Raw genomic sequence first — 25,741 nt, forward strand, 5'->3', positions numbered from 1 at the left:
CTCAGAGGACAGGGACAACATTTGGGTTGCAGACATTCTTCAGGGTCTGCTCAGAGAGGATGTCTGAGGAATGACCAGTCCCCATGGTTCTACATCCCGTCGGACGTTCCTAGAACCTTCACCTATCTGATCTTCACCCAACCTTCCCTCCGTGCTCCACCCTCTTTGATCTCCCGGAGTTCTTTCCAGTAGAGAGGGAACAGAGTTCCAAGTTTGCTCTCCCGTTGGTTTCCCTCAACACAAGGTGAGCACGAAGGCAATTCCTGAGCCTGGGCTTTCCCAGGTCCAAGCAGAAAAACCAGATTCTCACCAAGTGAAAGGAACACTCTCATTAAACCCCGGGAGGGATTCTAAGGTCTGCAGGATCCCGAGAAGTGTCTCTGGCAAGGCCCGCATTGGGAATATAAAAATGAATGAAAACGGCAGGGGGCAGCCAGAGCGCTGGTAAGGCCCCTCGTGGCACGAAGCAGGTCTGTGCTTGCTGAATCACAACGCCCAGGTTGCGGGTTGCCTTGGCAGCGCGCGATGTCAGGGCGGTGTTGTGTGCGGGGGGGGGGGGCAGGCTGAAGGCCAGGCTCAGTGGGACACCACGGCCCCCCCTCGCAACACCATGTCCACCCACCCAAAGTGGTTCAAAGGGGCGCCCTTCGGGGTGCAGAGCCACAGGTGGGGCCCAACTGCTTCCTGGCCTGGCACCCAGAATCCAAGGGAGTTCTTGTGGGCCCCACCAGCTCCTCCGCCTCGGGAGAGGGAGGCCAATACTGAGGCCTGGAGCCGGGGGTGGGGGGGGGGGCGGGGAGGGAATGGGGGAGGTGGGGGGGCAGGGTAAGGGGAGGGCGGGGATGGAGAAGAGGCCTGGGTCGCCCCTCCCCCACCTCTCACATCCCGGCCCAGGCTCTACCATACTGAGTCTTTTCTTCTCCTCCTCCTCCTTCTTCTCCCTCTTCCTTCTCCTCCACTCCCCTGCTCCTCCTTCTCACTATGTAGCCCTGACTGGCACTGAACTCACAGAGATCTGCCTGCCCTTGCCCTCTAAGTGCTAGGATTAAAAGCGCACACAACCACGCCTGGCCTCTGAACTTTTTGTTTGTTTGTTTGTTTCACTTCTGTAATAAGTTCCTGCAAACTATTTCTAGAACATCTATGTGGCTTATTCAGAGATGCCACATGGCCTGTCCATGAAACACTCAGCCGAAAAGTTCTGAGTGGGTTTGCAGTCCAGGTCTCATTTCTCCTTCCTTCCTTCCTTCTTTCCTTCCTTCCTTCCTTCCTTCCTTCCTTCCTTCCTTCCTTCCTTCCTTCCTTCCTTCCTCCTCCCTCCCTCCTTCCTTCCTTCCTTCCTTTCTTTTTTTGGTGTTGTTGGTGGTGTTTTTTGGCTTTTTCTTTGTTTGTGTTTGAGACCGAGTCTCTCTACATAACCCTGAGTGTCTTAAAACTCATTATGTAGACCAGGCTGACCTCAAATTCACAGCAATCCACTTGTCTCTGCCTCCCACGTGCTGGGATTAAAGGTGTGCACCACTATGCCCAGCTATCATATTTCTTTATATTATATTTGATATAGTTGCACATAACATAGCCTATGTGCCACACATGGTTCTAGGATCTGAGGTCGCGAGCTGGTATGGATAATCATCCTATATATATATTATTAAAAGTATATTAAAATGATACAAAGTATACACTGTGCAGTGTAACTACCCAAATAGAGGCGAAATGAAGCTGTGAGGAGAAGCAGAGCAGAGGCTGTGATGGTGACGGCCAGCGGTAGGAATCTCTGGGATGTCCAATGGAGCAGATCCAAAGTCACGTCTCCTGGGAAGCCAACTCCCTTGTCCCCAGGGCTGCTCCAGCCAGGCTGGGACGCCAGCCAGGGGCTTTCACTTGGCTGTGTAACTCCCTAGGTTTGATGTCTCTGCTGTTTATCCCAACCAGAAGAAATTAAGCACCTTCACAGAGGCCCCGTACTCCAGGCATTATTCTGTGGATCAGGTGAGCCTGCCTCCTCGCATGGGGTCTGCATTCTCCTCCACCACCTGTGAACGCTCCAACCCAAGCTCCGCTCCTACCCGGGCTTCAGGACTGTGGCGGGAAACGAGAAGTTAGGGGCCACAGGCTTCCTTCTGCAGCCTCAGCACCAGCCTGGCTCTATACTCTGTCCCTGAAGTGGAACAGGGCTAATGACAGGGCCATCAGGGCTGACTTGAGTGCAGAGCCCTGGGTATCAGGCTGGGGGAATGTGTGGTTCCATTTCCAGGTCAAAGATGACTTGGGGGAGGACTTGCTGGGGGCTGGGAGGGGCTAGATGGTTAAGACTGATCCAGTCAGCTCTGAGCCTGCTCTAATTTAGTCCCATATAGGACCTGGGACCTATAACTCCAAGGATACCTGCTTCAGCAAGAAGTTTCTGGAACAGAAGATGGGCTCAGGCTGGGCTCGGGCCCAGGAAGCCACTCGACTAACCCAGCTACCCCACTTCCAGTACCGAAGTATCATGAAGGAAAGACAGCAGCAGGTGAGGCTTAGAGCATGGCCCTCCCCACCTCCAGGAACCAGGCTTCCTGTCCATATGGCTATTTCTTCAGAGTCCCGGTGGACACAGTTTCCTCTTGGAGAGCTCCACCGTCCCTTGGGCTCCTTCCTGGCTGGAACTTCTTTGGTTCCTTTTTCATCGTGCGGTCTCTTCTGTTGGGGCAGGTGCACAAGCTGGGACCTGGCTCTTACAACTTCAAAGACTTCTTGACCCAGATGCAGGAGAAACCACAGAGCAAGCGGGGACTGCTCAGCTCTGGGGAGATGCGCTTCCGAGGACTCATCGGGGTAGGTGCTCTTGTCTCCTCCAGCCCCTGTCCCTTGCGGGAAGGGTTTTGCAGCTTGGATAGATTGAGAAGCCCCCTGCTTTGGGCCGGTCTCCTCCCTAGGCTTGGTTAAGCTCTCCTCTGGCTCACTGGCCCTTCTGTGCTCTCCTGAGTCTCAGCCTTGAGCCCAGTGGCTGTGAGATCTTCCAGAAGGGACAAATGTGGTTCCTCTCCAGGTCTAGGAGGAAACCTAAAATATATCAGAAGCTCAGCAAATGTATCCAGTCCGCCAGCCAACCAGGAAATGATGACTAAGCAACAACAGGATGCCAGTACTGAACTAGGCCTTGAGAGATCTGGCAGAGATAAATAGACGAGTAGGCACCCAGGGACACAAACCACAGTATGAAGAAGGACATACATAGCTGGCCAGAGTTTTAAGGGGGAAATGACACAAGGAAGGAGCGCTGTGGAGTGATTCACAGACAGCAGTTTGGGACCCGCAGTTTGACCCCTGGGCAAAGGGGACTCATGATACCCGATTCTTGCCTAGAACATTCCTGGGAATGGGAGCAGTATAAGCTAAGGACCCGAGGTGGGGATACACTTGGCTAGTTCGAACAATAGCCAGGCTACAGAGAGCTGGTGAGGTGAGAAATGAGAAGGTTCTGAGTGAAGTCTGTGAGGAGGGCCTTGCAGCCTAGGGAAGGCTTTCAAGTGTCCTGCTACGGGCTTTGAGATGACACTGAGGTCTGGGGAGGCCAAGGACTTGATTGACCACTGAAGGAGCTCCTTGGAGAGAGGGCCCCGCGCATCTGTTCATTCTGACTTTTAGAGACAAGCTTCCTGTGTGTTGATTGCAGAGGGTACTGGCTTGCTTTTTTTTCTGGCTGCTGTTAAGGCTTTGGAGCAAGTCAGCACAGTTAGGGGCCCAGTCTCCTAACAAAGGGGTTTTCTCCAGAACACTCCACCTACACTCTGAGCCACGGGAGGAAGCAAGACCCATCTGATTCTTCTGGAGACAGACAGATCCGATCCTCACAGTGGCTTAATTTTTCCATGCATAGGTCCCACCTTCTCTGCTAGGTCTGGCTCCTCTAGGGTTTGGCTGCTGAGCCCAGAGGAGAGGTGGGTTGCTTCATCTGCGTAGCAGCAGTGCCCCCATGTGGCTAAAAGGTGCATATCATCCAAGACAAGCCCCAACTCCCTGCACCACAAATTAACTATGCTCATTGCACTTCTAAAACTACCTAGAAGCTAATCCAGGCCTCTGATACTAGCCACAGTCACCTCACCTTGACTTGTGTGATGGGACCTACTAGGTGCCAGGCCCTGGGCAGAGGTCTCTACAGAAACTCAACTCTGTCATTATTCCCTGCCGGGAAGTATTACCATCTCTATGTTAATCCCACGGGACCATGCGGCTCAGAGGCCCAAGCTCCCCCAGCTAGGCAGGAGCAGAGCCAAGGGTCCCCCAGCCTAGAACTCCAGAACTCCGGGTGCTCATCCATCCCAGCCTGTTCACAGCACAGTGAGGAAGCTGGTCACAGAGCTGCAGGTGTCGTTGACAGAGCAGCTGCCTGTGTGTGTGCTGGGTAGGAGAGTGTGGGTCCCAGGAGAGATGGTGCCTGGAGATCTTTGCAGGGTTGGCATGATTGCCCCACCGGAGGGTAGGAAGAGGAATTCTGAAGGATGAAAACACTGTAAGCAAACAAGAGCAGGGAGATCAGGCTGAGTGGCAGGTGCTGAGGCAGCAATGTAGCCAGCCTCGAGCTAAAGGTGTGAGCCACGGAGGAGGTTCACAGGTGATGCCGTGAGGCGGGGTGGGTAACACAGCCACAAACTGAAAACCTGGTTCCTCTTGAGATTCGAAACCCCAGGCATCGCTTCCTCAGATGGACCAGCACAAAGAGTGGGACCGACAACTTTGCGTTTCTGTCTCCTGCCCTGCAGAACTATTATCCAGGCCCTGGAAATTATGGGGAGAAGGGTAACCCATACACACGGCTGGAGGAGAATGCCTGGAACCGCTCACATTCCGAGGGCCTTATGTGTAGGATGTCCAACAAGCCACCACCCCTGTCTCACCAGGTAACTCCCCACCAGGCATAGGGAGGCTGAAATTCCACCTTGGTCCCTCCCCTGTAAGTACCTCCACCACTTTTGTCTCTAGGGCAGTGGCCTGGGACCTGGTACCTACACCATCAAAAGTGGCATCGAGAGCTTCGTGAACCGATCCACTGGTACTCGTGGCCCCTACGACATTTTCTCTGGTGACCGAAGCAAGCCTATACCCTACGGACATTATTCCATGCAGGTATGTGCCTGGGTGGGTGGCTGTGAGCTCCACCCCCCCGGCAGACAAGCTTCGTGGCTTAGCCACAGGAACATAGTCCTGTGTGCCACGTGTTGCCGGGAGGAGGGGTCTCCCCTTGCTGACTGTGTGCCTCTGCCAGGGTGGGATATAGTTCCCTGTGTCAGGGCAGGGGCCAGAGCACGGTTTTGCACATCAGATCCTATGGTTTGTTCTCTCCTCAATACCAACATGAACTGCACATATACAGATGGTCCAGCATGCAGGGCTGGTACGTCAGCTGCCAGACCTGCGGTCACCCCAAGGGTACAGTGTCTGTTTGTAAACATTTCCCAGGCTTCACGGATCTGAGCTAACCCAGCTCAGTTAGTGGCAGTGCTCTGGGTAATAGAGTCCCAGAGTGGAAGAGGAAAGGTGACTGAGGTAGCCTTTTAGCTTGCTTTACCTTTCCAATCCCCGTCAAAATCTTGCTACAGGATTTCATAGTTTTCCTGTCTTCGGGCTTATAGCTAGAGGGATCAAGTATGTGTCCAGACCTGTTTTTCCTGTCCCCCCCTTGGAGTCGCTGCCTGAGCAGGGTTAGTCCAGTTCGCCGTCTAGACGCAGGGAAATAGCCTGTGTGGAACTTCCAGTCGAGGAGAAAGAAAGGTGCAACCAGCCAGGAACAGAATAAAAACTGCTGCTAATGGGAGACCACTGTGGTGGCAGACGGTGTTACAGATTTTATATTTTAGGGCAATTTTAGGTTCACAGCAAAATGGAGAGGCAAATTCGGAGTTTCTGCATCCTCTCTGCCTCCTGCACCACATACAGATACCCATAAATCTTTTAAAACGTGCATTCGTCTATTTGTTTGGGTGTGCGAGGTTGGTTCATGGCATGCTTGTGAAACTTGCAGGAGTCAGCAGTCTCCTTCCACCAGGTGGGTCCCAGGGATTGAACTCGGGAGCTCAGGCTTCACCTTCACTGCGGGCTCTGTCCCCATCCCTCCCCCGCCATCAGATGAGTAGTGCGTGTGTTAGTCCTGGAACCTCGGGCACAAGCCATTGTTACCACGATGGGATTCTCTTCACGGCAGTCATTCTGTGGGCTGGTCTTGCCTTTTGTTTTGTTTTTTCATTTTTATCTCCTTCCTTCCTTCCTCCCTCCCTTCCTTCCTTCCTTCCTTCCTTCCTTCCTTCCTTCCTTCCTTCTTCCTTCCTCCTTCCTTCCTCCCTCCCTCCCTCCCTCCCTCCCTTCCTTCCTTCCTTCCTAGCGAGCCTATGACCTTCCTGGGACAATGTTTTTTTCTCTTCGATTCCTCAGAGAAAGAAGTCCAGGGAGCTGACAAATTTCAAGAGCTTCGTGGAGGAACTCAACTCACAACACAACAAGAAGCGTGGCACTTTTTCAAAACTTCCCCGAGAACCGAAACACCCCACGGAGAGAATTTTTTGGACTACTCTTAGTCAGTACCCCAGAAATCTGGTCAGTGTACCCCACGGTCTGTTTTCTCTCTTGGAAGGCCAGTGAGATTGCGGGAGGTGGGGTGCCGTGTCTGGTTGCCAGCCTGGCCTTGCATTGGCTAGCCCCTTTCTTAGCCTCCATTCTACACCCAGCCTTGCTGTGTGGCCAGTACTCGCAGCTGTGATTAGGATTACCAATGTGGACCCCATAGCTGAGCCAGGCCACCAGGAAGTCCCGGCCAGAGATGCCTTCCCATCTGCCCTTCCTCCCCTGGCCTTAAAGAGCTGGAGAATTGGGCAAAGACTGGGCAGGATGGAGTGAGATAGGGTCCATCCTCAGATTTACCTACCTGCTCTTCCCAGGGAGGGGCCAGGCTCTGCCTCCTCAAGGCGGTCCTTTCTGGGGGACAGTGGCCAGTTCTCTGAGTGGGCCCTGGCAGGGTCTGCCCCAAGGGAAGAAATGAAATAGGAGGAAAAGGGCTGGACGCTCTGACTACGTGCTAAACCACTGTCCATCCCTCTCCCATGGGAGGCTGGGAGGGACACCACTAGCATTAGACAAATGGAAACTGGGGTGCAGAACTTGAAAAGGGTTTCCCCGTAGGGGCCAGGAGACCCCATATAGGACTAAGCTCTCTGACTCCAGGACCAGTGTGCCTCAGTTCTAGGCTGCTGTTCAGAGCACTTCTCTGGTCATCTCAGGGGCCCCTGGGAACCTGTAAAGAGGCCTCTGTTTGGGGGTGGGTAGAGTGGGGGGTGCTGGACAGATGAGGTCAGCTGCCATGAATCCTCAGTTGTCCTACCTGGGCTGAGATTTCTAGGGCTTCCTCAGTGGGTCCCTCTTTACCCCTAGGATATAGCTGGCCCTGGTTCTTATCTTCCTCATGAGACGGAACAGAAACACGTCAACCGGCCGCCATTCCTCCTGGCCTCCAAGCGGTCAGGCAATAAGGCCTACCAGATGTTTTTGGGAAACTGGGTGAGTGGGTCGAGGTTGGGGGAGGGGCATGGTGGTGGACAGGGAAGTTTTCCCGTTCCTTCAGATAGCCCAAGCCCTTTGTGCCCCTGACACAGATGCTCCCTGGGCCCAGGACTCTCTCTTTCATTAACTCTGTCTTATTTTTCTAGGCACTTGCTTTCTAGGGTCTCCAATGTGAGCAGGCACGGGGGACTTGATAAGGGTCAGGTCAATGGGTCCTGTGCTAGGGCTTCTGATTCAGCATGCCTTGGGGAGAAGGGCTGCAAACAACCTTTCCAACAGGTTTCCGGGGTGCACTAGTTTCCTTTCCTATTGCCGCGATCAAATGATTCTGACAAAGGCAGCTTTATGGGAGAAAGGCTTATTTGGCTTACAATTCCAGGTTACGGTCCATCATTGCGGAGGAGCCAGGGAAGAACTAGTCACACTGTGGCCATAGTCAAGAGCAGAGAGCAATGGGTTAACGCACGCATGCTTCCTTGTGTCCAGCCCCCTCTCTATGCTTACACAGTCCACAACCCAAACACGGAATGGTGCTGCCCACAATGCGTGAGCCTCAATGAATGGAATCAAAACAAGCCCTCACAGATATGCCCACATGCCAACCTCATCTAGACAAACTCCTTATTGAGATTCTCTTCTTGTGTGATTCTTGGGACAATTAAAACTGATTATCACACAGAAGCCACACTTTGAGAACCAAAGTGTTAAGAGGCCCCACCTACTGGACAGCTCTCCCATCCTCTTCCCTTCCCTGGGCATGCTTCCCCTGTCTCTGCACTAGTCGTGGGGCTTCGAGGGCAGCTGGTGGAGAGTGGAGATGTTAGCTCATTTCTTATGCATGAGTGAACAACTTCTCTTCTGTCCCCTTCCCTCCCTGGCTCTTTTTGCTGTCCCCAGGTGTGTGATGATGCCCACAGTTTGGTAGTGCTCTCCTAGAACAGGCTAGTCCTAGCGCTTGTGAATACTTAATCCCCCACACAGCTTTTTAGTGCACATTTATCAGTCACATGGATCCACTACACATGCACAAATCTGAAGTAAACAACTCCATGAGTCACAAAATCACCTTAGCCCCCCTGCCGCACACAGGCCTTGCTTCCTGCCTCCAGCAGCACAGGAAAGCTTGGTCCTGATCTGAACTTGATGATTTTAAGATCTTTCCTGGTCTGGGACAGTCACTGTTTGCCATGGTGAAAAAAAATCCCTGAGAAGAGTCAACTGAGGGAGGACCGGTATAGTTTGGGTTTTTGTTTCAGAGGTTTCACTCCACCGCAGTTGGCTCCATTCCTTTTAGGCCAGGGTAAGACAGAAAGGCTATGGTGGAGGAAAACTGCTCCCCTCGTGGTAAATGGGAACACAGAGAGAGGTTGAAGGGGAAGATAGGGGACAGGCCCTAGCATACCTTCAAAGGCATGCCCCCAGTGAGCGACTTCCTCCAACTAGGCCTCAGCTTCCGGTGGCCATCATAATCCCTTCACCACTAAACTGCACCACCAGCTGGGGACCAAGACCTTTGGGGGGGCCTCTTCATATCCAAGCCATATTCAAACCAAACTTCGTATTCATGACACAGTCTCCCTGAGACACATCTTGCTTATAATTTACCTGCCTTTGCTTTTTAATCCCATTTCCTCTCGTAGCACCCCACACGCCAGCCCGTTCTAGACAGTTCCTCACTGAGGTTCTCTTCCTCATGATTCTAGGTTGTGGACAGTTAAAACTGACTTTAGTTATCATTAACATCTGAGCTCTCAGAATCCCAAGTCACAGGTTTAGACTGGAGCCAGGCGGCCATGCTGTTGTCACAGGGCCGGTGCCCAAGGTTCATTTCTGCTGCAGTGATAGAAAAGCCTGGACACAGAGCAACTTGGAGGAAAAGCAACTTTGTTTTAGCTCTCAGTTCCAGAATGGAGTCTGCCATGGCAGGGCGGCCAAGATGGAGGGAGCTTAAAACAGTGAGTCCATCACACCTGTGGACAAGAATCGAGAGAAATGCACACGTGTGTGTTGTTCAGATTATTTTCTCTGCTCTTGTACGGCCCAGGACCCAAACCCAGAATGGTATTGGCAGGTTGGATCTCCCCACATTAATTAATGAAATCAAGACCATCCCCCATGGGCGTGCCCAGAAGCCGACTTGATCTAGACAATCCGTTGTTGAGACTCTTCCTAGGTGATTCTAGATTGTGTCGACTGACAGTTAAAACTAACTCACAGCCTGCCATGCACAGTGCAGGCCCTGCCATGCAAAGTGCAGGCCAGTTCTCAAGGGAGGGCAGAAAGGCCCTCTGGACACTCCTGCTTGAGAATGGCCTATGTATCCAGAGGTTCCCGAATAACCACTCTGAGGCTTAATATTAATTACAAACTGTTTAGCCTATTAGCTCAGGCTTATTAACCAGCTCTTACAACTTAAATTAACCCATTTCTATCATTCTATATTTTACCCCGAGGCTCATGGCTTGTTACCTCACATCTTGCTTCTCCATCAGCTGCTGGTGTCTCCCAGACTCTGCCTTTTTCCCCCTTTATCTTTACTTGGATTTCCTGCCTGGCTCATCTATTCTGACGGCTATCGACCAAATCAGATTCTTTATTAACCAATGGTAATAAAATGTATTCACAGCATACAGAAGGGCATCCCACGTCAGGCCTGGACTCTGATCTTATTGCCTCCTGTGCTTCTCTGTCATGGCCTTACTCTGTCATCTTGAAAAGTTATGTCTTGTCGCTGAGCCTCTCTTATGGCAGACACATGGGCAGGCTGGCCCAGGTGTCATTTGGAGGAGAACAAACCAGGTGGGCTAGTGACCGGAGCTGTACTCTTCACCGCTCGGGATGGCAGAAGACTCGAGTCCATGCTCCCTACGAAAGTGACGCTGGAGAGTCCTTCCTTGCCTCTGTGCAGCTTTCGGCTCTCCTAGATCATGACTGGACCACTCTGATCAGACACTGATAACTCTGTGTACGACTCCCATCAAGTGTCTTCTCTTATAAGGACACCCATCATACTAGGCCAGGGTCCCACCTGCAGCGGCATGGCTTCCTCCTGCAACAGCCCAATTCTCCAATAAGGTCACAGTGTCAGACACTAAGATTAGGGCTTCAGCACATTTTATTTATTTATTTTTTTTTTGGTGGAGGGGCACAATTTGATTCCTAACAGTTGGGGGGGGGTGTCTGGGGTCTGAAGGGAGGAGAAAAGGCCTGAGGGTAAGTTTTCAAGCCACGCTCACTAACATCCTGTTGTACTCTCCCTGGCATAGAACCCAGTTGGGGTAGGCCGCTACCTCAACACCACACTGATGGAGACCAAAGACAGAAGGCAGCGATTCCGCTCTCTGTTCCTGAACGGAGCCAAGCGCTACCCGGATGACCCAATCCGAGACAGACACTTGCAGTGAGTATAGCCGGGGCTCTTAGAGGGGGCTGAGGGGAGGTAATATGCCCCTTGGTGGTCTAGAGGAGGGGCGTGCTTGGTTCCCATGCCAACCACACAAGAGAGACCCTTCAGTTTAGATTCAGTTTAGATCTCGGTTTAGCGTGTACTGGCTACGTGAGGTGGGTTGAGTTGTGTGTCCTTCAGCTACTGAGTAAGCAAATGGCTGAGAAGAGGCAAATGGGATGATTGGTCTCGGGTGAGGGAAAAAAGGCTACTTCTTCAATCCTCCACCATCTAGGTTTAGCCCTAGGTGCCTTGCCTCTCACAGAACCCCAGGCTCTTGGTGTCCACCGAGGGTTGGTAAAAGTCATTTCAGGACACTGTGAAGCCAAGCATGAGAGGCCCGTGAAAGCCCGTGGCAAACTATGAAGAGGCCACAGACATCAGCCACTGCTGTGTTTTATTGATCTAAGAGGCCATTGGCTAAAGCAGAAGCTTGACCCTAGATATGCTTGAATCTGATGGATGTGCACTTGAAAATTGAGTATTTTCTTTGTGGGAAATTACAGAGTGGGCATTGTGAGGACTCAGGGGTGGGGACCAGATGATTTGCTCATTTTGTTTGTTTGTTTCTTTTTCCATTTTTCATGTGTGTGTGGATGTGCATGAATGCATACCTTTGCGTGTGTGTGGGTACTCATGCATGAAGAGGCCTGAGGTTGACATTGAGATTCATTCTTGAGGACTCTTCCACCTTATTCATTGAGCCAGGGTCTCTCCATCAAATCCAGAGCTCACTGATACGGATATTCTTGCTGGTGAGCTTACTCTGGGGATCCCCATGCTTCATTGCCCTAGATGAGTGTTAGAGGCAGGCTGCTACTCCCACCCAACATGGGATTCTGGGGATCCCAACTCTGGCCCTCATTCTTTTCTGGCAAGCAAGCCCTTTAATTGCTGAGCCATCTCTAGTTTTGAAATGTAATTTCAGATGGTTTTATTTGGGTAAAATAGTCTTGTGGCCCTGTATTCCTTGGTTTGATCCTTTGTTTGGGGGTTCTTGAGACAGGGCAGTGGGAAGTAAGAGTTTTAATAGATTTCATGTGTGAAAATGCTGTTTACCCTCCCTGCCTTCATGGCTGATTCATAGTCTGGCTGGAAATAACCAAACTGGGATTCATTTTCCTTCAGGATTTGGAAGGCTTTGCTAACTCCCAGCTTGGTTCTGAAGCCTGACACCATTCTGTCTTGTGCATGTGACCTGTGTGTTTCTTTCTGGAAACTTCCAGGGCCTTCTTTGTCCCCAGTGTTCTGAGTCTTCGTGGTGATGTGCTATGCTGTAGTCTATGTTCAAATACTGTGCTGGGCACTTGGTGTGCTTCTGTTGTCTGGAAGCTCAGGTCCTTCTCCTCTGGGGAAATTTGATTTTAGGGTTTTGTCTGTGATGGTTTCTAATGTCCCCCCTTTCTTCTCTCTTTTAGATAACAGATGTCTTTATTTCACATTCTTTTTTTTGCCATGTATACATGTGTTTAGTGTGTGTGTGTGTGTGTGTGTGTATGCATGTGAGAATGTGTGTGGGCACATGTATATGCGCAGGTGTGCATACATGTGCACATGTGTGTTAAGACTGAAGCTGACATCAGTGTCGAGGCAGAGTCTCTCAGTGGAACCTAGAACTCCTTGGTCAACTAGTCTAGCTAGCCAGGTTAGCTAGTCTAGCTAGCCAGGTTAGCTAGTCTAGCTAGCCAGGTTAGCTCAAGGACCTTTTCCCACCTCCCTTTCTGCTTCCCAAGTGCTATGATTACAGGAGACTGTTGTGGCTTCTACACGCATCCTGAGGATCCAAACTCCAGTCCTTCCTAGTGTAAGGATGAACTTTACACGTTGAGCAATCTTCCCAGCTTCTAGTTTCTTGTTTTCTTTTTATGTCTGCTTTTTCTGTCCTTTGTGGTCAAACTTCCTTGTCCTGGTTTCCTAGCCCTGATTCTATCGTATCTCTAACCCCCAAAAGTCCTTCCGTCTGAGCCCTTCCGTCTGAGGAGTACCACTTGCTCTTTTTCTTTCATAGTGTTAGTTCTGTGCTGTTGATGTAGGATGCTCTCTTATCTAAGGATGCTCTCTTATCTAAGGATGAGAGATTGCAGTTTTTCCTAAGCGTGTTGTCTCCAGCTCTTCTATGCTCTTCCTTTTCTTCCCCTGTCCACTCATAGTCAAGAGAAAAACACTGCAAATGCCCCCATGAGTCTCATGGAGAAGAACTGGCTGGATCTGGATCCATCATTCACCTGTCATCATGCTCCTAGGGCTTTCTCTGGGACCACTGGAATTTCCTAAAGAAGAATCTTCCATTCTGGGTGAGGTTGGTGCAGTGTGAGTGCACCCTACCAGCCCAAAATTGCTTAAAAATTAAATTAGCCAGGCATAGTGACTCATGCCTCTAATCCTAGCACTTGGGAGGCAGAAGCAGAAGGATCTCTGTGAATTCGAGACCAGCCCGGTCTACATCGTAAGTTCCAGGAAAGCCAAACTACATAGTAAAAACCTGTCTGGGGGAAAAAAAAACCCAAAAATGTTTAAATTTAAAGATGCATTAGCATATGCTTAGAAAGCATAATATGAAAAACGAGCAGAAAGCTTTTGTTTATCTGTGCATGTGTGAGGACATGTGTGTGCCATGGCACTTACGTGGGAGTCAGTTCCTTCTGTCATGTGGATCCTGGGGATTGAACTCAGGCCTCCAGACTTAGCAGCAAGCTTCTTTGCCTGCTGAGCCATCTCACTGGTCAGAGCCTCAAACTTCTGATTGTAGTTAAATCTAGAGAAAGGCTATTGGGTTCTTTCACAAAATACTTACTTGTTTCTGAGTTGTTTGTTTTTTTTTTAATCAAAATTTTTTTGTGTAGGCTTTTTATTTGTTTTTGTTGTTTTGAGGTAAGATTTCGTGTAGCTGAGTTAATCTCAAACTCAATTTGTAGTGGAGGGTGATCCTGAACACCTGCTCCTTCTGTCCCTGCCTCCCAAATGCTGGGATACAGATTATTATTTTTTTTTTCAAGACAGGGTTTTTCTGTAGCTTTTGGAGCCTGTCCTGGAACTAGCTCTTGTAGCCCAGGCTGGCCTCGAACTCACAGAGATCTGCCTGCCTCTGTCTCCTGAGTGCTGGGATTAAAAGCATGCACCACCACTGCCCAGCTGATATAGATTATTTTTATAGCCAGAAACAAAAACCAAAAGCCTGCAAATAGAGTAAGACAAGAATTCTTGCCGGGCGGTGGTAGTGCACATCCCTACAGGAAGGGGCATAATGTAAAACTTAATTATGGCTTATGATGATACTTAGAGGGTCTCTGTAGGTGTCAGATTTGCGTTGGGGCTTCTGTGGCATTGTTTAGGAAGGCCTCACTCCACCGGGACCCCGGGACTGGAGGACTGTGACCTCAAGTGGGGAGGTCAGCAGGTGTGAGAGATTCCAAATTTGTGCTTTTGTCAAGTGGTCACCTGTGAGGCCTGCTGTGTTCCCTCCTGGGTGTTTCTGTTTTCAGGCGAGTGGAAATAGGTCCCTCACCCACTGCAAATGTCATTTTTTCCTTCCTCTTTTAGCCTCCACATTTTTGCATTCTGGATGTTTCTGTTAATGGCAACAAGCCCTTATTTCATGGAAACGCTGCTTTTTTCATCCTTGAAAAATAAGAAGATGCATTTGTTTGATACAGACTCCCTTTTTGTCCAATCTCTTTTGTTCTCTGTTTTGGCTTCGATCTTCTGTTGGAGATTTCCCACAGTGTCTTCCTGTCCCTTGTTTGGCATGCCTGTCCCACTAAAACCTCCTCAGGAGTTCCCTCTGCACTTTCTGGTAATTGATGCCGCGCAGAAGAATGAGTATCAGTGTTCTTGTTGAGGGCGTCTTCTAGTGCCATTGTTGCTAGATCTTTGTTCTTGGCCTTGGCCGGAGAAAGCTTTCTTGGGCATCTAAGCCCAGTTGCCTAAACTTCCATGTAAGTGAAGGGGACGATGTTAGAAAAAATAGGCAATCATTCCATTTCCATTTAATCCAAATTTTACAATGTGGTGCTCATGGGGCTGCAGAGATGACTCAGCAGTTAAGAGCACTTGCTGCTCTTGCAGAGGACTTAGCTTTAGTTCCTAGCACCTACATAGTGGCTTATAACCATCTGTAGCTCCAGTTTAATGGGCTCTAACACCCTCTTTGGGAACTCTATAGGCACCAGGCACATACATGGTACACATGCATGCTGTCAAAATACTCCTATATAAAATAAAAACATTTTTTTAAATAAACAACAACAAAACCAACACGTTGGACATGGGTTGTATATGGTGGTGCATACCTATAATCCTAGCATTGAGGAGGTTGAGGCAGGAGGATCAAGAGTTAAGGTCATCTTAGGCTATATAATGAGTTAATTACAACCTAATTATATTATACATCAAGACCTGATGTGAGATGCCCTTCTGTATGGTGTGAATATGTTTTACTGGCTAATAAAGAAGCTTATTCGGTCAATAGCCAGGCAGAATAGAGCCAGGTGGGAAATCCAAGCAGAGATACAGGTGAAGAAGAGTGGGGTCCAGAGAGATGCCAGCGAGCTGTTAGAGCAACAAGATGTACTATAGAACAAGTAACGCCACAAAGCCACGTGGCAATACACAGATTAATAGCAATGGGTTAATTTTTTTTTTTTTTTTTTGGTTTTTTTTTTTTTCGAGACAGGGTTTCTCTGTGGCTTTGGAGCCTGTCCTGGAACTAGCTCTTGTAGACCAGGCTGGTCTCGAACTCACAGAGATCCGCCTGCCTCTGCCTCCCGAGTGCTGGGATTAAAGGCGTGCGCCACCACCGCCCGGCCCCAATGGGTTAATTTATATGTAGGAGCTAGCCAGTAAAAAGTCTGAGCCATCAGCCAAGCAATTATAATTAATAGTAAGCCTCAGAATGATTATTTTATAAGTGGCTATGGAGACCAGCGGGCAGGAGAGAAACTGTCCAATAGGACCAGGCGAGACAGAGAAAACCTTCCAGCTACAAAGACCCTATCACTGAATGAATTAATGAAGGGATGGTATGGGACAGGTAGGTAGGTAGGTAGGTAGGTGGATGGATGGATAGATGGACAAATGGATGGACAAATGGATGGACAGATAGATGGATAGATGGACAGATGGATTGACGGATAGATGGACAGATGGATGGATGGATGATCGATGGGTGGATGGATGGACAGATGGATGGACAGATAGACGGATAGATGGATGGATGAATGGATGGATGGATGGATAGACAGATGGATGAACAGATAGATAGATGGATGGACGGATAGACGGACGGACGGATGGATGGATGATGGATGTATGGATGATGGATGGATGGATGGGTGGGTGGATGGACAGACAGATTGATGGACAGATGAATGGACAGACAGACAGACAGAGTACTCGGCTGGTGTCACTGTGAACAGAGAGCCTCAGTTTCCAAGAATAAATCTTACATCTTCAGCAAGCTGAGCATCAGCATTTATCCCGCTCTCTGTTTTCTGATTGGGGACACGGTGTGACCAGGCACCTCACACTCCTGCTGCCACAGAAGAGCTGTGGCAGCATCATCTTCTCATCATGATGGGATATACCCACTAATTCCCTTCTTCCCTCAAGTCTCTTTTGCCAGGTATTTTCTTATGGCAGTGTGTTGTAAGGAAGCCACTTGTTTGTCCCCAGTTGCTCAGCCCTGAACTAATCACACAGAAACTATATTATTTAAATCACTGGTTGGCCCATTGGCTCCAGCCTCTTATTGGCTAACTCCTACATCTTAATTTAACCCATCTCCATTCATCTGTGTATTGCCACGTGGCTGTGGCTTACTGGGTAAAGTTCTGGCGTCTGTGTCTGGCAGGGCTACATGGCTTGCCTCTGCCTCCTAAGTGCTGGAATTAAAGGTGTGTGCCACTACCTCCTGGCAAAAGAATGTATTTTTAAAGACTTTTTGTATTTCCTTTATTGTTGCATTTTTAAAACCTTTTTCTTCATTTAAATTTTAAATTAATTTCTGTGTGTGTGTGTGCACGCGTGTGTATATATGTGTGTGTGTGCATGCGTGTGCATGGACAGCCATGTGTTCAAGTGCCAAAACACATATATGGAAGTCAAGGACAATTTCAGGTCTCTCTTACCATGTAGGTCCATGGGATTGAATTCAGATCCTTGTGCTTAATAGAAAGTGGCCCATCTCACTGGCCCAAGGCAGCAAATTTTAAATTTAATCAAAAAGTAGTCAGGCATGTTTTAGGTTTCTTTTCTGAAATATACAGGGTAGAACATACTATACAATTCTCAAGAAAAAGAATTGGGTTGTAGCATCTTATTTGTAGTCAAAATATGATTTGTATTCAGATAAAACAAATGAGAGCTGCGTGAGGATTGAAGATGTATTTCAAACATGTCTTGTCTGAAAAGACTACTGGGGGCTCCTCTCTAGTCAGACAAAGAGTGAATTAGTACAAAGAGCTTAAGAATGGGAGAGCGCATAAAAAATTGATCAGGCTACTCTATACCAAACTAATGTAACCAACAGCAAAAGACAAAATAATAATCCAAATACCAAGCAAAAAGGAACTGAAGACAAAATATCAGAACAAAGATAAATATTTTTTGTTTGACAAATTCTTGCTATATAATCTATGTAGCCCAGGCTGGCCCAGAACTCACAATCCTTCCACTTTAACCTCCCAAGGACTGAGATTACTTGAGTGTGCTACCACACTCCACTAGAAGGTGAATATTTAGTCATGATAAACATAAAATTCATGAAGAAATTAGAATAATGATGAACCTTCACATACCTCAAATAAGTGATCAAGTCCATATATATTTTTGAGACAGGGTTTCTCTGCAGTTTTTGGTGCCTGTCCTGGAACTAGCTCTTGTAGACCAGGCTGGCCTTGAACTCACAGAGGTGTGCCTGCCTCTGCCTCCCGAGTGCTGGGATTAAAGGCGTGCGCCACCACCACCCAGCAAGTCCCACATTATAGTGGGAATTATTTGGAGGCTTCAGATAGACAATTTTTACCCTGTTATTTCAGACACTTAAGAAGCATTTAAAATAACTGGCTAGGAAAATCTCAAAAAGGGTTTAAGCTAAAATGTCATTTGTAGAAAAATTTATGTGCATTTTACTAAACATAATAAAGCAAGAACTTAATACCAAAAGGACAGTTCCCCAAACCAGAACGTGAAAGTTGGAAAGTACACTTCTTTTTAAATTACACTTTCCATAAAACTTTCTATAAAACTCAAGGCTAGCCTGGACTACGTAGCAAGTTTCAGGTCAGCCAGGGGCTGCATAGTTGGACCCTGTTTAAAAACAAACGAACAAACAAGTCCACCTCTAAACAGCTCTTACGTCTAAGAGAATAATCAAGTTTGAAGTGAATTTTGAACTGTTCAGATAATAATTCCAATGAAAACTGTAGCTATACACCTGTGAAATACAGTCAGTCGAAGCACCTGGTCCAGGAAAACCCTCAGCTGTGGCTGCTTCCAGTAAGCTGTGGGAGGGGTAGGGACAGGAGGGAGGGCTCTGCTGCTAAGAGCAGGTGAAGCTGCAGAGGATCCAGGTTTGATTCCCAGCCCCCACAATGGGTGGCTTACAACTGTCTGCAACTCCAGGGGACCTGAGGCCCTCTTCTGGATGCCTTGGGTATCTGCACCCACATGTGCATACACTCCCACACAAACACACATTTACACTTGATTTAATCAACAAAATAAATCCCTAAAGAAAGCGTGTGGAAGAGATGGTTTTAGTAGTTAGGAACACTTGCCGCTCTTGTAGAGGACCGGGGTTTAGTCCCCAGCACTCATGTAGAGTGGCTCAGAATCTTCTGTAACCCCAGTTCCAGGAGGTCTGGCCTCTACATGCAGTCATATCCATGTACGTGTACACACATGCACACACACATGCACACACACACAGCCACACATTTTTTTTTAATTTAAAAATCAACAGCAGAAATAAAGCAGTGAACATGGATAGACTGGATGGGAAAGGGGTTCTCACTGAATCCTTCCTACCCTTCTATGCTGATGCCTGCCATCATTCCAGGGTGGGGGCTGTGGTCCTGTGTGCTTGTGGCTGTGGAATGTGGAAGGCCACAGATGCAGAGGTTGCTGTCAAATGCCATTTTCTCATCTTTTAGCTGAAGTAAGCACGGTTTGACGAGGCACATGAAGGGATTTGCCAAGTCCTGCCAGAGAGCAGAGACAATGCAGGGAACAGAATGTGTGCCTCTGACTCTGACCTTGTTCATTATTGCCACTTCCTGGGCCATGGTAGGGGGCATGTCCTTTCCCAGTACGCTGTCTCTAACCCGGGTGAGGGAGAGCCTGTGTGAGAGAAGAGCAGAATGTGGGAGGCCATTGTCTCTTTCTCGGTCACCTGCTTCTTCTTGGGCGGGAACCACTGGGCCTCAGGCTTCCAATCAGGCAACCTCTGATTTAAGCCCTGCCTGGGAAAGAGTGCTTTTCGTTCTACTGTGTGTATTAGGTCTTTCATAAGTGTGTTACCTCCACAGCAGACCTCCTTCTGGATACCTTTCTGGATCTTTTGACTAGCACATTTTGTTTTGTTATTAGGTCTCCAGACCTTAGTATAACTGACTCCATGATGGAAGTACCATTTAGGCCTTGGAACCCAACATATAGGTAACACTACCTGCAAAAACAATAGCAAAGACCAAATCTATCAAAGTCCACAGTTCTGGGGAAATTCCTAAATGTACTGACCTTGCCTTTTGGTTTCTATAGTTCGTTTCTGGATAATGATGCTTACTAACTGAGGTGTGTCAGCCCAGAATGTGATTTTTGTGCTTCTCAGAGTTCACCCTGAGAAAGGTTCGGGACTGTACTTGGGTCCTAAGCACCCAGTCTGTGGTCAATTATTGGTTAATACAGACTTTTCCTTGACTTGAACCTGTGTCCGAGTAGTCTTGTCTCTTAGATACCCCACAACATTTCTGGTTTTGAGGCAGAATCTTTCCATGTAGCCCTGACTGGCTCGGATCTAACTATGGTATGTAGACCAGGCTGACCTCAGACTCACAGATATCCACCCTCATCTGCCTCAAGTGCTGGAATCAAAGACAGAAGACAGCACACCCAGCCCTTAACTAGGATTTGAAAGCTCTGGTATAATGGTGCACACCTTCAATCCCAGCGTGGGAAGGTGGGTCTCTAAATTCGAGGCCAGCCTGGTCTACATACCAAGCTTCAGGCCATACAAGGGTGCGTAGTAAGACACTGTCTCAAAAAACAAACAAAAACAAAACAAAAAAGAAACTCTGGCCATGCAGAACAACACCAGCCTGGTATCTCCCTTCCTGGCCATTGACTGTACATGGCTGTTTAGTGCTTATCTGGGACACACCTATGTATCAGCCATAACTCCGTGTAAATACAAAAGCTTCCCTGATTTTCTGGACAATGTCTCTTTATTCTTAGCCTCTTGCACATCCCAGGGTGGCGCGTGTGTCCCCGTGGTACCGTGACTTCCTCACATGCCCACAGTGAAACTAAACAGACCGTCTCTGTTCCCGGGCTCCAGTGTCTTGCTGATACCCAGAGGAGAAAACTCATGAACATTTGTTAAGTGATAAGCCTACACATTCATTAACGAAATGAGCCGGCGTCTTGATAACGCACAAAAGGAATACTTGAGAAGGTTCTGGTTTTATTTGGCAGAAATTTACATTATTTTGCGTGACATTTTATTATGAAAAAATTGAACATGTAGGAAAGGTGAAAGGATTTTATACTGTACACCTCTACATCCACATCATTTAGATTTGCTGCTATGGGCTAATGAGATGGCTCGTGGGGGACAAACACTTGCACCCAATCCTGGTGACCTGAGTTTGATCTCTTGTGCTCACGTGGTGGAATTAGACAAGTGACTTCGGGAAGTTTGCCTTTGACATATGACACAGCATCCACATACCTGTACTCTCCTTTACATACAAAATTATTATTATACAAAATGATCACATTACTAATGTTTTCATGCTCAATGACAGATCTTCTATCACTCTGTCTATTAGACATCTTTAAAATATAAAAACTTTAAATTATATGTCTGTGTATTTTATGTGGGTATGTGCACATGGGTGCAGTGCCTGGAGGGACCAGAAGAGGGCATTAGAGCTCCTGCAACTGGAGTAACAGTGGTTATGAGCCACTGGATTGTGGGTGCTGGGAGCTAACCTCAAATCCTCTGTAATAATGTACATGTTTTTAACCACTGAGCCTTCTCTTCAGTCCCTTTAAAACATCTTTTATTTTTGATAAATTTAGAGGAAGTAGCAGCATTAATACACTTCTGCCAAAACACTGAAAATGAAGTATTCTTTCAGAATTTTAGCTTAAAATGCATATTCTTTACCTAAAAATCTCAAATTGCTCATAGTAATAATAAATTACTATATTCTTGGAGCATGTTTGCAGTATACACAGTGTTTTTAAATGTACATGTGTTTATATAGTTGCTTTTCTCATTGCCATAGGAAGATGCCTGGCAGAAGTGACTTAAGGGAGGAAGGGTTTCTTGTGGCTTGGAGTTGGTGGGCATAGTCCCCCGTAAGACAAGATGGTGCCACAGCTCTTCTGTGGCAGTGGGAGTGTGAGGTGCCTGCTCACACTGTGTCCCCAATCAGGAAGCAGAGAGAGATGAATGCTGATGCCCCCCATGCTTACCTTCCTGCACTTCCTGGACATTTGCATATACTGTTTGGTGAGAGAGTTGGGTGTTTGGGTCAGAAAGTGGGGTTCTAGGAAACCCCTCCCTGCACTTCAACCCTAATCTGAACCCAGAGAGAATCCCTGGAATGTTGTATGCAGTGTGTGAGTAAGTGAGACCAGAACAAGGGGTGGTTCAGTCAGTCACTAAAGGCCTTGGGCATGAACTTTGTTCTGTGAGAAGTCACACATTTTCATACACGTCAGATTTATTTATTTACTTATCTATATTTTTTATTTACCTCTATTTATTTTTTCATATAAGGTCTCGCCACGTAGCCTAGGTTAACCCGAACTCACTATGTAGAGCTTCCCGCTGTAAGAATAATGGACTAAACCCCTGAAACCCTAAACCAGCCCCAATTAAATGTTTTCCTTTATGAGAGTTGTGGTCATGGTGTCTCCTCGCAGCAATAGAAACCCTAACTAAGACAACCATCCTCTAGCCCCTAATTTAAAAAATGTGTTTGTGCCACAACACAACTGCAGGTGTCATCTCTCAGGATTGTCCTGCTTACTTGGGTGATGGGATCTGTCATTGGTCTAGAGCTTAGCCTCTTGGCTAGGCTGACTGGAAGCCCCAGAGATTGCTTGTTTCCCTCTCTGCAGTGCTGAGGTTACAAGGGCATGCTACACTCCTCCCTTCTTATGTGGGTGCTGGCGGTCACACCCAAGTCATCATGGATGCAATGGCAGGCACTTTGCTTACTGAGCTGTGTCCTCAACTCCTGGTTTCTGAGTTTTACATATAGCTGAGAAACCACAAACCAGGAAGTTCCTCCATGCTGCCTGCATCAATGCGCTATGTGTATGCCAGTGACTAATATGTTTGCCGTTCTCAAGCGGAACCAGCCATGCACGGACACATCTTTCCCTGTCATGTCACACGGTGATCTTGAGGTTACCCATGTTGTAGAGGAAGCTTGTTCTTTTTGATGCTGAAATGTATCCAGTGTGTTTGTCTGCCTTTTGTTCACATCTCAACCTTCATGAAAGCTGCCTTAAAGAGCTTATACAGCTCTCTGGATAGCCAGGTTTTCACTTGTTTATAGTAATTAGCCCAGAATAGGATTTTCTAGGTCATTTGGTAAGCGCTCATACAGCGGTCTAAGAAAGCCTCTAAGTATTTCGGGATGCTGTACTCTTTGTATTTCACCAGCAATGTGTAAGGGTTTACTTGCTTCACACTCGGGTTTCGATTTCGTATGACGGTGCTGGGGATCGGACCCTGTGACTTGTGTATGCCAGACAAGCTCTCCGCCCCTGAGCTACAGCCCAGCCCCACCACATCAGTGTTCATGTCGCATTTTGAATTTTTGTCAATCCTAATTGTTTCACCATGGTTTGGATTCGCATCTCTCCATGACAGGATGTTGAATATTATTTTCACTTCTTCGTTGAAGTATTTCCAAAGCTTTTGTTTTTTTTAAAAATATTTATTTTTTACTTATTATGTATATGTATACAATATTCTGTCTGAAGACCAGAAGAGGGCACCATTACAGATGGTTGTGAGCCACCATGTGGTTGCCGGGAATTGAACTCAGGACCTTTGGAAGAGCAGGCAATGCTCTTAACCACTGAGCCATCTCTCCAGCCCTTTTCATTTGTTTTAAAGAGCAGGCTGCTTACATTTTTTACAAAGTCTGGAGAAGTCTCTGTCTTTATTTTTGATTTTTTTACCTATGTGTCCATGGGTGTGTGCACATTAGTGCAGGTGTGTCCACGAAGCCAGGTGCCCACAGGGGCTGGAGGCTTCAAACCACTGGGGAGCTGGAGTTATTCGTGATTGTGAGCCTTCCCATGTGCATGCTGGGAACTAAATGAGGATCCTTTGCACTCAGCAGCTGAGCCATCTTTCCGGCCCCCACATTTAGAGAATTCTTTAAATATTATTGGCATCAGTACTTTCTTAGACGTTGCATTTACAAAGACGAGTAAATATTTTCTCCCAGGTGCTCAGAAGGGTTTTAATGGGAAGCAACACTTGTGTTTTAGAAGCTACTCTGTGGCGTTTTAGGTGGGCAGATGGAGACAGGAGGGACAGAGGCAAAGATTCTGTCTCCAAGTCTGGATGAGAGGTGAGGCTATAGGGAAGGGTGCAGAGACATTAGACACAGACCCACCGGGGGCAGGAGAGGCCCCTTACTCTGGTAAGCCTCCTCTCCCTCCTTCATCCTTTGACTAATATCTGTGGCATATCCACTCAGCTCCAGGTCATGATTGAGGGTAAGGAACAAAAGCATGTAACAACCATAGCCCTGTCTCCTTGGAGACCTCGCCTGTTTAGTAGGGGAAACAGGCAGTAACTGAGAGTGTGACGCATGTCACAAAGGCTGCTGGCTGCTATTGGTCACAGGTAGCTAGGCGTTCCTATAAGGAAACTGTTTCCAAGTTGCTGAGCAGGGGCAGGGTGTCCGACTCCTGGCTCAGTTTCTAAATGGTGGAAGGAGCATGGGACTGAGATGGGAAGCTTGGGGATGCTGGGCCCGAGGCCTGGCCCTGATCCTGGCCTTACGTGACCTCGTGCTAGCTTGCCTACCTCTCTCTAGCCCCCAGTTTCCCTCTTAGGGCAGGGCTGTGTTCCAGGTGCTATGGTTTTGTTTGTTTGATTTTGAGAGGACTCACTCTGTAGCCCAGGCTCTCCTGAAACTCACTGTGTAGCCCAGGCTGACCTCAAAGTGATGGTAATCCCCTTACCTCAGCTTCCCAAGTACTGAGATCCCAGACATGAGCCACTATAGGTAAGCGGCCGATTTGCTTTTCTTTCATTTTTAGATAGGGTCTCACAGAGCTCGGACTGGCCTCAAGATAACTGTGTAACTCAGGTTGGCCTTGATTTCCTGATCTTCCCACCTCTTCATCCCAAGTACGGAGATAGCACGTGCCACCTCGTCCAGCTGTTTTTTTTTTTTCTGTGTCTGTTTTGCATGTGTATAAAATGCGCACGCGCGCACATACACATGTGGATGTGGATGCCGACGCACATGTGTTTATATGTGTATAGAGGCCTCATTGGGTGTTTTCCTCAGTCACTCTCTGCTAGTCTTCATGTGTTTCCCCCTCGGAGCTCGTCTAAGACATTCTAACTGATGAAATGTTATACAGGGTAGAGATCCCTCCCTTAGAAAGGGGTCCTTTCTGGAGGTCATGAATCCTGGCCTCTCAAGCCGTGTAGGAGTCCCTGTGAAGCACAGCTCATCTCCTGTAGGCCCCCTCCACGGAAGGGGAACTCATTGCCTTGCAAGGGATGGGGCCCATATTTCTCTCTCTTTTTACAGGGAACGGATCACACCTTTTACGAAGGGCAAGTGCCCTCCAACTGTGGATTACAATTCAGATCCTACTCCTTAAAACCACAGAAGGACAGCCTGATGTGACCAGAGGGCCCAAGGCCGGAAGAGAAATCTTGGGATGGGAAACAGGGGTCTTGAAGAATGCCCGGGAGAGGGGAGAGACCAGGAGGGCCATCTTTGCCGCAGCCCTGTGGCCAAAAGTCACAATGCCTGCTGGTACAGCGGGGGCGGAGGGAGGGATAATCTTGTTACAAGAGATGCATTGTCCTAAGTATTCCTTCAGCTGGTGACATGAATTTGGGGGCCAGGCTGCAGGTGGGTGGAAAAGGGGAATGTGGGCGACTCCCTGGAAACCCTTCCGCTGTAAAGCCAGAGTGTGGGTACCCGCTCACTGTCGTCCCAGAGCAGGAGGGACGGGAGCATTTGCTATGCAGCCCTCTAGGCCCCTGCAGGAACACCTCATCTTCATGGTAGGGATGCTTCTGGAAGCTCAGTAGGGCCTCATGCAAGGAGGAGGCTACCAACTTCCAGGCGGTGTCCAACAACTTGGGGAGCCTCTGCCCCCAGAGTCAGCACTGTGGGCACACAGGTGGGTGTGGGGGTGAGTGACAACATCCTGAGCTGCTTCCCTCACTGCATCAGTGAGAGTGGGGTGGGGTGGCGGAGAGGGCTATCCCTAGAGAAGGGGGTGCTGGGACCCGATGGACTTAGCCACAGAACT

General features: G+C 48.3%; 1 protein-coding gene across 1 annotated transcript; it reads left to right on the forward strand.

Annotated features, from left to right (window-relative positions):
* Positions 1 to 598: 598 nt before the first annotated feature.
* Positions 599 to 25,078, forward strand: Lexm (lymphocyte expansion molecule). The gene is made up of 10 exons (XM_038335516.1): positions 599 to 666; positions 1,905 to 1,992; positions 2,351 to 2,515; positions 2,698 to 2,820; positions 4,752 to 4,889; positions 4,972 to 5,115; positions 6,418 to 6,579; positions 7,411 to 7,536; positions 10,806 to 10,939; positions 25,006 to 25,078. The coding sequence occupies exons 1-10, from the start codon at positions 611 to 613 to the stop codon at positions 25,076 to 25,078; spliced, it is 1,209 nt and encodes a 402-aa protein (XP_038191444.1). The 5' UTR covers positions 599 to 610.
* The last annotated feature ends 663 nt before the right edge of the window (positions 25,079 to 25,741 follow it).

The sequence above is a fragment of the Arvicola amphibius genome, chromosome 6, assembly GCF_903992535.2.
Source record: "Arvicola amphibius chromosome 6, mArvAmp1.2, whole genome shotgun sequence".
Taxonomy (NCBI): domain Eukaryota; kingdom Metazoa; phylum Chordata; class Mammalia; order Rodentia; family Cricetidae; genus Arvicola; species Arvicola amphibius.